The sequence below is a fragment of the Phaethon lepturus genome, unplaced genomic scaffold (genome assembly GCF_000687285.1).
Source record: "Phaethon lepturus isolate BGI_N335 unplaced genomic scaffold, ASM68728v1 scaffold1491, whole genome shotgun sequence".
NCBI lineage: Eukaryota > Metazoa > Chordata > Aves > Phaethontiformes > Phaethontidae > Phaethon > Phaethon lepturus.
In genome coordinates this window covers 4,039-19,629 of record NW_010519608.1, presented here as the reverse complement: position 1 = coordinate 19,629, position 15,591 = coordinate 4,039, and the positions used below count along the sequence as shown (strand labels likewise).

General features: G+C 37.0%; 1 protein-coding gene across 1 annotated transcript in view; it reads right to left on the bottom strand.

The window, feature by feature from the left end:
- LOC104628482 (extended synaptotagmin-2-like) overlaps window positions 1-2,270 on the bottom strand; it is a gene marked incomplete at its 5' end in the record, with an annotated part of 60,736 nt that extends 58,466 nt beyond the window's left edge. Inside the window, 1 exon segment of the mRNA XM_010297088.1 lies at window positions 2,088-2,270. Within this exon segment, the coding sequence (XP_010295390.1) occupies window positions 2,088-2,270 (183 nt within the window).
- Between the last annotated feature and the right edge of the window lie 13,321 nt (window positions 2,271-15,591).

Sequence of the window (15,591 nt, the reverse complement as noted above, 5' to 3'; positions counted from 1 at the left end):
TTATTAAATTGCTCATGCAGGTTCGGTAAGTACTGTCTCATTTCAACCACTTGGCATAGTTATTTATTATTCAAGAGAAAGTATAACTAGAGAGAACTGTTGCAAGAAATACCCTAACAACCATGTTCAACGCCAAAAACATTATAATATTACACGTTCCGGGAATGTTCTAATACTAAAAGTTATATTGCAAAATACTTGGAAGAGTTTACTTCCTGTTTCTGATGTGCTCGTATCCTGCACTGTCAAAAACTCCATGCAGAACACATTATTTTTTGTAATGATCAATGAAATACCACAGAAGGAGCCCAGGGAATGCAGTTCCTTCTTCTGTCTTGGAAGATAATAAAACAAAACAGGGACAAAAAAACCCCAAAAACAAACAAAAACCCCCACCACCACACCACTAACAAGCTCCTATTTCCCTAATAGCAGCAGGAACATTTCATACCCACAATTATTTTATTATTCAAACTCTCTCCATACGCTCTTCATATTGGCTAAATGAACTAACTCGGTTTTCTGCCTACATGATCATCTGCATTCTTCTAAGGAAACAAGGCTAGACAAAGAACAATAACCATTAAACTCAAACCCCATGGACTAAGGATTGGTGGGGAATTTTGAAAAGTCAAACAGTAATCAGCAAATGGTATCAAATGAGTTTCAATGCGCAAATAATAATAATAATGCTGCCTTAAATATAATTCTTTGTTCACGTAAGGGAGGTTTCACATATCTACATAAACGTCACTAAAAGCAAGCATGGACAAGAAAAATCAGAAAGAATTAAGTTACAGCACCCTTCTGGACAAGTTACAGGTATTAACAATCTACTTTAAAATATAAATTTCACAGTAGTTGTTATTACTCACTGATCCCCTCACTGTACAACACTTTTTCATAACAAAAATGAACATAAAAAATTATGTTTGCAGCCTTCACCATCCTCAAACCTATTTATCAGCCAACCGTTCCTATATTTAACTTCTATTTAATGATTATGATTAATACAGTACATAGGTTCTAAGTATTATTTACATGAACTAACAAAAATGGCACCTACACTGAAAATATAAAATTATTGCTATGGACCAGAGTATTCCATAAAGTGAAAACGTTTTTTTTGCTACAAACTAATCACTTCCTCATGTATTGTGTATTACAGCCAAGTGCGACAAGGAAGCAATAAAAGCAGTTTAGATGAAAAAAAAAACCCCAAAACAAAAACACACCAACAAACACAAACCAAACCAACCAAAACTCCCACACCACTGTATATCGGCTTTTTTCCCTTCTATTCCCCCCAAGGATTAGAGGAAAGAATTCAGTTTTAGACTACATTAAAAATATCACTTTATAATAGATACATTTAACAGATACTTGTCTGAGTCAGCCTTACTTGGCTTATGTCTAGTTCCTTACATTTGCACAGCTTAATTACTTGTTACTCCAGATTAAAAACTTCAAGAAACTATACCGGTAACTTTTTGATTAATTATAAGATCACACAGTATAACCAGGTTTCCTGACATAGTTACAATGTAACTAAGTATTCTTGAACAGTTTTCCAGTTATTTCATAAATATCTCTTATACATTGATCCATTCTGCTTGCTTTGGAATGCTAAAATTACATATAGAAATCCTCCTCTCTATCAAAAGCACATTCATATAGCTTAAATGTAGAAGTATAAAAAGGTGTTGCAATTAGTCCTCACAGTCTCTTCATGCAGCATCAGTGGAGAGGGAGAGCATCCCACAGAAGGAGATTCAGAACAGAAGCCTTCTGAACGCACAGCATGAACAGTTATTTAACTAAACCTAAAGCTAGGCGGTGCGGCAAAAAAGAAACACACTAAAATTAAATTATCCTTTGAATTATAACTGCCAGATTAATTTGTCTAAACTTGCTGCACTTGTAACTTTAAAAGGCCAGGGAAATTTAGTAAGAGAACTAAGAGGAATCCCAGCATGGACAGAATAAATAGTGTCATACAGTGGTATTCAAGCTCAATTTAACAGCTATTCACTCCAGTGTTTTCCAGTCGGTAAAGCAGGCTGGCCTAAGGACATTTTAGGTAAAACGGAGCTGAGCAGGGCTAATGGCTTAATCCCACATATTTCAGCCAGCAATCCCCTCTCTCTGGAGAAACAAGGAGCAGCAATAGGTGATTCCTCCACAGAGGAATCGATGCAGAGTCTTCTGCTACTCAACACAACCTGAAGAGGTTTATCCTCAGACAGACTGGAGGGGACAAACGCTCCTTTCTAATAGGAGGTAGAGAAGGGGGGGCTGTAAGAGAAAGCAGAGCAGCCAGGCTGTCTCCTGTTACTCAGATAATCCACCTCCAGGGTTATCCCGGCAATTTTCCTAACTTCTTCCACCCCGGAAATACTGCAGTTCCCGTATCTTCTGAATTACAAAGAAAAACACTCTAAACATTTACTGTTGCAGAACTGCAGGATTCAGTATTCCTGAAAGAGAAGGTTAAATTGTTAATAATGAGGGTTCCTCAAAAATGCTGCAATTAACCACAGGCACTTGCTACTAAATTAACAAACAACTACTATTTCCATTATTTTTTGGTAACTGAAACTGCTTCTGTTTAGCATGCTTTGGCATGGATTTTGTGTTTGCAGTCTTAAATATATTAAAATTACTAACTGTTGCACAGCAAAATTCATATTCAGTATCACAAATTTCATATGTTTTTAGCATGGGAATTAAACAAGAGCTCTTGAGCTACTAAATTAACAAACAACTACTATTTCCATTATTTTTTGGTAACTGAAACTGCTTCTGTTTAGCATGCTTTGGCATGGATTTTGTGTTTGCAGTCTTAAATATATTAAAATTACTAACCGTTGCACAGCAAAATTCATATTCAGTATCACAAATTTAATGTTTTTAGCATGGGAATTAAACAAAAGCTCTTGAAATAGTTTTACTGAGAAGCATTAGCAGTGTGCTGCACATGTAATGTCTTTCAACAGAAAGATCTGGAAAATCCAGAAAATCAGTTTTGTCAAATACACTATCAAAGACCACAGGGTACTTGACAAAACAGCAGATGGAAGGACCTGCATAAATCAGCACTACTGACCTAAAATTAAAAGCTATCTAAAATAAGCAGTACATGTTTTCATAGTAATTACCCATAAACAAAAAAACAAACAAGAAATAGAAATCAAACATCAGAAAATTTGGGGGGGGGGGAACAAAATAAAAACAAAACAAACACACAGTATGCAAGATACAGAGATAAAGGAGGTGAAGGCCTAAAGTCATTGCCATGGCTCTCTGATCACTATAAAACCTGAAAGTAAACTGGAAATATCAGAAAAAGTGGAAACATATCTGAATGGAAGAAACAGTTGTAATGCCAAGCAAGGTTAAGGACTGTATTTATTTATAAACTGGAACATAAGTCATTTAAGTGCTTGGACAACACATCGGAAAACAAAATAAACCTTTTAAAAAAAAAAAAAAAGGAATTACATGCCCTTTGAGTCAGATTTGCACCTATGAGATGAGAGTGGTATTAGAAACACATACTCGGTATCCCACCAAATGTTCCTAAAACATGCCACCAGCACACACACTGTCATCCCACGTGAACTGCCATTATCAGTGCAGCAAGTCTCAAGAGCTGCCACGACAAATTATGGACAGCTATTCAGCACAAATTTTCCAGTGTGATCTCTACCGTCTTCTCCACTGCCTCACAAACTATCTGCTTCAGAGTCAGTATGAGCATCAAAGTGAAAAAAACTCAATTAAACACAAAACAAGTTGGCACGTGTAGAACTTCTGAAACAAATGGTTTTTCAACACCTCCGGGTTTCAATACTAAACACAGGAGAGCTACTATAAAGAAAGTAATATACCTCAAGTAATAAAACTTTTCCATATCATATAAAGAATCTCAGTTTATTTCATTGCAGCCTTCTGTTACCTCTGTTCCTCTCTTCTTCAGGTCTAAAGAAAAAGGCCTAATTTAGTGACCATTTCAAACATGGAATAAACAGTAGCTCACATATACAGGATATCTCAGCATCCTGGTATGTCCTGAAGGACCTATTTCCCATCATACATTTGTAGATATCAGACCTGGGAGACAAGAACAATGACTAGCAGCACATCGGTTGGGTTTTTTGCGAAGTCAGGCTAAACTAGCATAAAACACATCGTCATAAAATGCCGCAAACTGTAGCAGCACTGTAAGAAGCGTCACTCCTACTCATAGGCACACTGCTTTCCTTCTCATTACAGAAGTCACTGGAACAGCATTTAGAAAATTAACAATCCTCCCAATTTTTGCTAGCAGTCTAGCAAAAATCTGATCATCTTAAAGTTGTGGGAGCTGTGGATTCAGAATCCATCCCTCCGCAGCACAACTATTCTCACCTGGACACTTCCCCTAAACTTCTATGGCAAACAATGTCTTTGGCAATGCAAAATAATGCTGTATTTGCAAAAGAAAAGCCCTGCCTAAAAGAGGCCCCAGAGTCCCTATAAAACTGAAACGGCAGCCGAGCAGCCAGTCATGCAATTCAGAACTGAAGGATGCTGAGACATTACAAGGCACAAGTTTCATTTTCTCCATGCATATCTTTTACTTCAACATCTATTAAATATGCTTCACTCATACTGGCAGTAAGACTTGTCAAGAACTGCATTACTTTTCAGCAATTTGACTCACCAGTACAAAAACTAGATAAAATTTGCCTAAGTGCCGCTATTTTTGCAGAGCTGGAGCAAGCACGCTGCAATACAAAGTTACCCAGAAACCTCCTACATAGCAGCAGCTTGCCATAACAAAATCCTCGGGGACAGGCATTATAAGCAGCTGCTCTGGAAGAATGACAGAACAGTAGTCTTACTAGTAAGTAAGGGACCTGGGAAATCCTATTTCTAGTCTGACACTCAGCTTTTGCAAGCCCAACTCGAGGAAAGCTGCTCAGCCTAGAAATTAAAAACTGAGCATCATTTAACTTCCATAAACATCCTGGCTTAATCACCTGAAAATCAACACATACAGCAAAAATCCCTTGCTTTACTACTAGTGGTTATACGATTTTTTTCCAAACATCTGGAAATACATTGGCGTGGCTTTCTGTCATATCTGGACGCAGAATCTACCCTAAATACAGCATAGTAGGTCTGCCAGAGTGAATCACACAGCTTTCTTTTGCTCAACTGTTACCTCTTTCTAACACAAAACTTGAAGCCTTCAGTCCTCTGCCACAGATTCATCTTCTAGTGCAGCCTAATTTCAGAATTATGTTCAAGTCCTAGTATACTAGTATCATATACCACAACTCAGGCTTCAATATAGAAGTCAACACTGTAACCAAACTGCTTTATTCTCACTGCAGTTTAAGATAACCTTGTAATTTTTCCCGAGTCGTGTTCACACTTCTTTTCTACCTTCCAGCTAGAAAAGGATTGTAAATTTTCAGTGATCAGTTTGGACTGGGACAGGAACAGGAAAAAAAAAAAAGGTAGAAGGTATATGAAGGCATTAAATTGCAAGAACCTTAACGGCTTCCACTTTCTGAAGGACACACATGCAGAACCTCTGACATTAGACTGATATCCTGAAACAGAAAGAGACATATTTTTCACACCTAGCTAGTGTTTTTCTCTAGAATTTAATGAAGGTTCCTGGACCATGTCTAAAACAAGATCTCTGTTTCCCAGGGTGGGTGATTTCCAACAAGTAACTTCAGCAATGTGGCACAATATGTCAAATTTGACAGGAAGTGTTCCTAAGCCTCGAAACAAGTTACTGCAAATGAGAAATAGAGCCTTTAGAACTTAATTTTGCTAAATTAAAAGATTAATCTTGCCTTAACCTTTCTCTACAAGAAAAAAAATTCATCATGATAAATACACAGACTGAGGAAATGAAGTTATACTTCTTTATGTTATTTGATGGCTAAGCTTTTTATTTGAATTTTTAAAATCTCTTTGATATAATAAAAAATCCTTTGCATTTCATATAAAGGCATTTAAATTTAAAAGCACTCATGAAATTACTGGATATACTAGCAATGCAAGGACTAAAACCAATTAGGTTCAGTATGCAGGTCCACCCAGACCTAATAAGTCACCTCTATATCCATTTTCCCAACATCTGACTGGTGTCTGCTGCCTGGCCAACCTGCCAAAAGCCAACCTTTGATGACACCATTGAAATTCATGTCCATCATTCAGAACCCATCAAGGATAAAGACTGACTGAAAGACAGCAATCTTCAAGTTTAAAGGGAGTGGAAGACTCCTAACAAAAATATTTCAAGGCATTCTTCATCTAGCCGTTTACCATTCTTCTAAATTATCAGCTAGAACAGAAGTGACCTTGAGCACTTCTTAAAGTGAGGCAACAGAACTCAGGTTTAACATTTTGATCTCTTATTACCCATATTTACAATAGTGCTGTTATCTACACTACTTCCTTGTTCAGAAGACCAGAATTCATTATCAACTGTTATGACAGCAGGATGCCCTTTTCCAATCTCATCTTCAGTGGGCATTCACAGCAATAATAACCATATTTTAAATGTCGAATGAAAGGCCAAGACAAGCAGAGTTTTTTAAAAAAAAAAAAAAAGTATGAAAAACTGAGCAGCCTAACACTCTACACAAGCAAAATACCAAGAACTGGATTTATACTGATTAAAGTCTTGCTGTCACACCAAGTTATAGACACCTACTGCAACCAACGTTTACAAAATAAGACATTTCATGGTAGCCCACATTAGCACATCTCCCCCACAAGCATTGCAATCATTAATGAAAGCAGAGCCCTAGATTTTACATGTTTAAACTGCTGAAAGGTGTGGCATGAACCATAGCTGCAAGGACACACTGAATTTTACCACTTGAAAAATCTTGCACAGTACTACTTTTTGACATGTTATCAACCTCACTCCTTTGTTCTCAAAAGTAATTTCATTCCTTCTCCTCGTTTCCCAAACAAAATCGTAATACCTTCAAATGCAAGCTTTCAGGCTTTAAAAATTTTGTAAAGGCATTAGCACCTTATTTTCAATTTGTCACATTCCAAAACATGACATCTTTTGTATTTTTAAGCCTGTATAACAAATTCCTTTGCAGTTCCCTTGAGAATCCAGACATGTTCCCACTACACTGAATGCCAGAGTATCTTGCTCTCTTGATAGTCCACAGAAGAAAAATTTTCCTCTCAGGATTGCTAAGTTTCAGCTTTCAAAATAGCTTATACAACCAGTGTCACAGCACAACTTATTATGCTTTGAATTGTCTACAGCTGTGAAAAGAAGTTCTGGGCTCTGCACCAAATTGTCAGACATCCTTTTTGTTGCTGTCTATACTAAAACATTGAAGGCTTCTTCTCCTTTCACCCCACTGACCCACTACCCGCTTTACTAGCCCCTGTAGTCAGGAGCTCTGACTCACTGAGACTAAGGCTCCTTCGCCGGCGAGATCTCATTCCTGTTAACGCTTGGTAGATTACATAGCTAATCTCTCTAAGGGAACCAGGCAGGCATCCTGCGTAGTCTAAAATGGACATCAATTTTCAAGCAATTTAAGTGTTCAAGAAGTACTGACCAACGTCTGCAGGACTGCCTGTCCTCTTTCTCAGGCAGATTAAATGTCCCTTCCTGTCTCTAACTGGCTTACCAGCAGCTAATGACTGCAGAGTAAAATGATCTCCTATGACTCAATGTGCACATTTTAGCACGAAACATCTCCATGTAGTGAACCCCAAACTTTATAGGTTAATCTTTTTTTGTTTGTTTGTTTAAACATAACCTACAACTCACAATCTATTTGAAACAAATCTATGTGAACATCAACAAGACAAATGTAATTTACTTACTTTTTATTGGTTTGGGGGTGAGCAAACTGCAAATTTGTGTTTGAAAATACAGAAGAGCAGAAGGGGAGAACTTGATTTTTTTTTTTGTGTGGTGTTCAAGCTAAAATACAGTATCAATTCAAGCTGGTTTAACTTGCATCCTAAAAAGTCAAACAAGTCTGTAGCATACACTCAGTATTTAGCTCTTATGTACTTATTTAGTTCTTACACTAAAAGAAAATATATGCATAGTCATGTTTTGACTGAATCTGACTCTTAACACCAGCAAAAGCGTATAACTACTATGTACTGCAATGCATCCAGTACTACCCAGCCAAGGTTTATTCTTAGTATTAAAATATTATTTAAACATTCAGAAATGATTCAAGGTGTCACAGGCATTTTAAACCACCCCTGTATCATTTCTAGCTGAAACACTAGAAACTTAGTAAATAAAATCCAGAAAATATAAAGAATATAGACAGACTGTCTGAAAGTTTTGCTGAACCTGAAATATTCAGTGATAAACTCTCTCTGAAACTATAAAGATCTACAGAGAAAGTAACAGAAAGCAGAACATTCTAATAACATGAAACCAAAAAGAGTGGTAATGTTTAATTTGGGTCTCAGTTAACATAGTGACAACAAATGGTGGGGAGGAAACCCCTAGTTAACCTGACAGCATCAGGTATCAGATGACAAACAGCTTACATGTGTACCTCTTTCCGGTTCTTCAAGCATTTAACCAGATTCTTATACCAGGTTCTTATACAAAGCTCAATATTTATAATTATCAGGCACACACTACAATTTCTAAGATTTATGACGGATGTTCTCTATCCTCTTTAAAACAATTTTGACCCCCCTAATGGACTGTATTTCAGCACAGAATACGGTATGGTGTTATTTGTTAGAAGAAGATACTCAAAATGCATCACACATTTCACTGGCAACACATAACGTAGGACCCTCTGCACTAGAGATCAAAGGTCCTCATAACTCAGCAACCAGAAATGACGTCTAACGGAAAACGAAAAACCAAAGTAGTACTATGGAGTTATCCTTCCATTCAGGAAAGGACATCCTCTCAGCTTCTGCAAAGGCTGGTTATAAGCCTTAGCAGCTGTTGTCACACTCCATCCCTTCTACCCCAAAAATGCTCAGCCCCTTGCAAAAAAAAAAACAAAAAAAAAAAACAACACACCACCCACACCAAACAATTCCATTTTACAAATTCCTTTGTATCAGATAAATTTACTTAAGGCAAAACTGACGCTCTAGATTTTTAGGGCAGCCCTTATTCTCATGCAGGATCATGCTGAAAATACAAGACCAATGAAATACATAACTAGAAAACTGTCTGACCACTGAATTCCAATCCCCTGCAATTGCAGGCACCATTATGCTATTCCTGTACATAAACTCCACCTTAAAACCATGGAGTTTGCTGCCATTCCTCAGTACAGACCAGGAAGGGCAGCTCTAGTGTGTTTTTGGTAGGGTGGGTTCCTAAGGAAAGACACTGAAGCACTCCCGGCTATACCAAGTTTCCCAACTTAGGTACGCTACATCATGTATTTGAGTTACAAAGTGGAACCAAAACCCAGACTGCCTCCCAAATAAATTACCTGTTACTCTCATCCTTAAACACCAGTCTTACCATTTTGACTGTATGTCTTGGCAAGAAAAGATACTTTAGAGGCAAAAATCTTCATCAAATGACAGAAGATAATGTTCAACAGAAATGAAAATCCCCACCAAATCCCCACCCAGTAATATCACTTGGTTTTGAAGCAGAAAAGGTATTTTCATTATATATTGAAAAAGTTTTACAAGCGTGTTTTCAATCTGCACCCACAGCTTTTAATTCCTCTATTCATCCAAATCGTGGATCTGTTTCAATAGCCTATCTTTCAGCTGGAATAGTGTCTCATGACTGAGCTTAGCACCTCTTAGCCAAGAAGCTATTTTAGAAAAAGCAGAGTAAGTGTACTTAAACCTGCAGAAGGAAAGGATACTATTGAAACCACATCCTCTGAGGAAAACTTGCATGCTTATGCTACTGGATTGACACATACGGTATCTGTACAGTGTAAAATCCAGCAAGCTACAAATCTCCTGCAAGGCCAGTGCTTTCCGTCAGCCACACAGTCACCAACAGAACAATATTGTGTGAAGGTCAGAAGCAGTAGGTTTTCACATATAAATGCAAAGTTTGGGGTTTTTATTCTGGAATTAGAAAAGTAGGTAAAATCCTCATCCATGTAAAGTCAGCTGCCAAACTCCTATGAATTCAGTAAGCTCAGAGGAAGAATCCTCCAGCAGGTGGACATGACATACACAATTTTGCTCTGGAATGTGGATACACTCTCCAAGACAAATACAAAATTAAAAATAGATTGACAGCCCAGCACTGAGACTAAAAATTTCAACTGATGAACTAAACTTTCATTAAAAATAGTAAAAAATAGAAATAAACAGAATTTCACACTTACAGAAGTTGCTGTTCTAGGCCACACACAGAACAAGTAGGAGGACAATGTGTGCTTTGCAGTGACTCTCTAGAACTGTACAACAACTTCATGAGGAAGTGAATGCAATACCAAAACACACCATCCACAGCCCTACAGGATTTATGATCATCCACAAACAGATGGATACTGCCTGACCAGCACCTCTGAGTTTGCAACATAATAAAGTCCACACTTAGCAAAGAGGAAAATGAAGCCCCTCGAAGTGGAATTGAAGCAAGTGAGTACCAAAGGGCATGCAGTACCTTTTCTCCAACACACTACTACACATTGCAATATTTTAGTTAAAACATGCCTAGATATTTGACAGACCTGTTGATCCTTTGACTCCTATATACAGCAACATTTGTTCAGTCACTTGGCCTTCCATGCAAATCTTTACAAATCAGCAAAGCCCAAGGGAGAAAAATACTGCTACACGTAGGAAATCTGGAGTATAAAACCAACATCTGACCTTTCTTAAAAAAAAAAAAAGACCAAGTTTCAAGAAGATGACATCTTTTAATAGATCAGTAGTAAATACAAAAATACAAATGCTTAAATAGAAATAAAAAGCCCAGTCGTCAGCTTGCAATGCTCCCCTTCACCCTACCAAAATTCCTGCAAACCCCATTTCCAGGGAACATTCCCTTGAGATTCCAGCTTCCTGCAGACCCAGACACTTTCTCTCATGTTATGACTGCAAACCACCACTGATACTGCCTTTCAAACAGTTGTCTTACAATGCTCTGCATCAAAACATTCTCCAGCCTCTGTTAAAGTGTTTTTCTGTCTTAAAAAACAGGGAAAGAAAGTGATCACAAACTCTGAAAAACATAAATCCTCTTTCTAAGCGAAGCTTTTTTTTTAAAACAATACTGGAAACTAAAGAATCTGCCTTCCCTTGTTGTTTGGGAAGTTTAAAGTTTGGCCATATAGGTCTTAAATGATACCCCATTTTAATTTCTCTGCTTTTAATGTAAATTCACATATTTTATTTGCATGTGTTTAAAGAGAAGTTTCTGTATTTTTTGAAAGAATATACTGTAGTTTTTACATAAGTAGTTACAAAAACAGTCCTTAAGTGGGAAGTAAACTGTGGAAAAACTACCATCTTGAGTATATACCAAAGATTTTCAGTAATACCATCAATGTACTTCCAAGCAGCATGCCCACTCAAGTGTGTATAGTTGCTGACCTGAACCACAAAAACCTGTTTCTACACACACAGACATTGCTTATGCTCAGAAAGTGCTTGCATGATGTTTACTCAAAACTGAAACTAGCCCTTGTATAAAGGCAGTTACTGTCCTTCAAACAAATGATGGGTAGCACGCAGCTGAGTGATTTAAGATTTAGTATTTTCTTGGACACAGAGGAAGAATGCTCTGGTGTTAAACTGACAGAATTGTTGGGTGTTTGATAGGCAGGATGGAGAGGTAGCAACAGTGAAGAAAGAGGAGCAGGATACATTCTTCCTTTTATAAATGCAGCACAGAGCCATCACCTCTTCTCTCATATTACTGATTGTCATCAACATTGAAGATAACCCAAGCATCCAGGGATCTCTTGAATATTCTTTACCCCAAACTCAACCATTACAGTCTATATTCTTCCCCTTCCCAATTTAGCAGTAAAAATAGCCATTATAAATCAATACTACTTTAATTAATTACAGCAGTAGTAAGTCACTTTATAAACATACTGCCTACAAATGAATCATAATACTAAGCACACAAAAAACTCTTTAAAGACTGAGTTGCTGATAACTGATACTTAAACTCAGTATTTCAGCATTTTAATCCACACCTACTGTCCCGCTTTGGATATTTGCACAGGAGATAGCTGGAACAGAGATAATCACATCATACCCACTAGATCCTGTTTGCAGTTTACAACAACAGTAAGACTCCACATCTCAGCAACACTTTTTACCTACAGATGGCTTCACAGCAATTTCAAAGGTTTCTAATTTTAAAGATTCAAATATTGGTGAACAGTAGGCAATTGCTGAACTATTCTTCTCTAATTTTCAAAATTCTACCTTTTACATGTCCGAGATAATCTAATCACTCTACACGTGCTTTACCATTAATATAGAGAAACAAGGGCCTCTAGAGAGATACAGCTGACAACTTGAAGCGTTTCTCCTATGGTTAGATGGAGTCCTTTGGAGATGCCTGTATTGATCATCAAGAAAATCTCCAACTATTTTGGACTTACATGTTTAAATTTAGGTTTAGCAAATTCTAGCTCTAAGTGGAACCCAAACACCTTGTGCTCAAAAACAAAGTGAATATTAATTCCACAAGTGGAAAGACATTTCTGTCAATCGAAGACAACTGCCTGTACTGCAAATAATCAACCACCTAGTGGATTAGTTCCCTAAAATCTAGCTTCAAGAAATCTTGCCCATGGCAATGCCAGACTAACTATGCCACTTTATTTGATTGCTCCTAATCAGAACCTTCCTTAGCCTGCACTTCTCTTGAAGGAGAGGTTAATGTTTGTGCGCATGCAGGGAGTAATATATGCAGTCAAGTCACTGTTAGCTCCTAAACTCTCACCAGGTTTTACAACAGATGCTGCTGCACGGTGCTAATAATTTTTTTAGAAGTTCTACAACAGAATATTTACTACAGGTATTAATTAAAATCTAACAGCTGTGGCCCATATTATTCCTTGCTAAATTTAGGCATGTAAAAAGTAGCAGTGAAGTTATGACCTCATTACTGTAGGTTCTTATTATATAGAGAAAAGGGTCCTCCTACAAAAAATTCAGCTCATCCCTTCCCACTGACTATAGATGGATGGCAGAAAGAGACTTACATCTCTGAAATGAGGTGCCCAAGTCCAGTAGGATGAATCTACATTTCATTTGCTACAGCAAACTTAATTATATGTGCTAATTGGCAATAGATTTTTTTTATGACTTTTACTGTTGATTGTGTTGTGTTAGGCCTGAATCCCAGCCCAAGTACAACTAAGAGATTTTTTCAGCAGTCTAAGATCTGTATGCAGCTCTTAATCACATGTAATAGCTTTCTTGCAAAAGACATCATTTGAGTTTAGAAGAATGGAGCGATGACAGTTAAAATCAAATCAAACCCCCTGAGTAAAATGCCACAGTTATTATCAGAGATCTGCATAAATAGCAGTTAATCTGCAACTACATCATTCCAGCTGAAAAAAGTATTTTCAAGAATTTGATAAAGGCTTTTCCATGTACAACTAGCCTCTGAAGAAAAAAGCAATGATTTCTTTTCAATATCAAAGGGATATTGAAAGCAAATCCACCATTCTTGTTGCCATATATGATTTGCTGCATCTGACAGTCCTGACTTACCAATATATTTGAAAAATTGTTCGGACAGTAAATAGTCAGCAAGTTTAACATTAATCTGCGATTTTTTTTTTGTTTTAAACTACATAAATTGAAGTTTTGTTTTAACTAGTTTAACTTTCAACTAAAAATAGTTGAAGACCTACTTGCCTATGGAAATGTCTGCAATCAAAAGTAACTTGTAAACTATGTTGGAAAAAAATTACAACAGTTTTTGGGATATGTATTTCAATGTGTCATTCTCAACGTTCTCTTTTATCTTCAGGAGCTCATAGTTACTTTCTGTTCAAATAGTGACATTTGAAATCCCACAACACTGACTAATCTCAGCTGCTCCATATCAGAGGTTTCTTCCATTTCACTCAGTGGGAGATCGCAATCTAACAGCTTTACTTCTACACTGCGATCGCTGGAGTATGACAGACAGGAATGTTTTTTCCATGTGTCTGGCAATACAAACCATCACAGCAGCAGAAAGCAGACCTGGAGTTCATCACTTTGATCATTGGAAGAAACTAGAACAAACAAAAACCTGCAAGATGACTGGGGTTGAGAAAAACTATTTCCCTAAGCACCGCAAGTCTTAAGCAAGAAAGCAAATGATCTTATAAATTCTTACAGGTTACATCTAAACTAGAAGCTTATGTTACATGGGAATCAAAAATCTGAACTTTACAGTAAATTCCAAAGTGATTTGTAATTTAAAATTAAAACCCATTAATTTTAGGAACACCGATGAACTAATCTCCTCACTCCAGCAAGTGGATGTATTTCTATTGCTTTTCAATAAATTGGAGTTTAAATGATGTTCTACAGTTTTTCAGCTTGCACTCTGAGGACACAGATGTGAATCAATGTTATTTCAGTCAAGGATAAATGCTTTAAAGCAACTGTAAGTAAAGAGCTACAATCACTTCCATCCCTCTAGCAGAGTTTCACTTCAAGTACAAATGCCTCCACTTCCTACTCTAAAAAAAGTTTTAGAAAATACCTGCCAAATATACTACATCCCAAATACCAAACTCTTGAAGTGAAGATGAAAGCTTGGATGTCTTCAGCCAGAACCAACACAGACTGTCCCCCGGCATCCCATAATGGGTTTACTATTACTCATTTCCCCAAGTAAATGTTTGCACTTCTCCAAAAATTGTCCATTAGGCCTTAATAGTCCTATCTTCACTTATTTGCAAGCAAGAGCTGCCCACTACAGCTCCCTCCCACTCCTGCATAATACCAGAACAACACTGTGCAGACCCTCTCCCCAAACCATAAGGGGGTTTAAGCACTAGCTACAACAACAACAAAAAAAAAAAAAACCAAAAACAAAAACAAAAAAAACCCCACACAAACAAACAAAAAAAAACAGAACTGAAAGAAACTGAAAAAAATTACTGTTGGCCAATGTTTTCTATTACCACACATCTGTGTTAAGACCTGAAAACAACACAAGCACATATTATATGCAACATTTTAAAAACTTTAAACACAGCCAAATTTTCTAGAAAATTAATTCTCTTTATAAAGACTTACGTGACAAGATAGAACTAAGAAAACTGATTTTATCAAAGGAACACGGATAGTTTAGACACATTCTCATCAAGACTGTACTCATACCTAACACACCCTAAGAAAAAAAAAAACCACAACACCAAAACATTCAAAAGCCCAAATATTTTCCCCAAATATAAGCAAAAATAAAGACTACTGTGAACAAATAGAAAATAAGAAATTACTACAATTTAAACTAATTTATCAATCACTATTGAATACTCTTATAACACATACAAGTCAAATGACTGAACACTGGGGTTTTTTGTTCCCCCCATGAAACACTCTCTTATCATTTCCTGGCTGCTATTTGACATTTAGCTGGCAGAGGGAGGGGGGGTG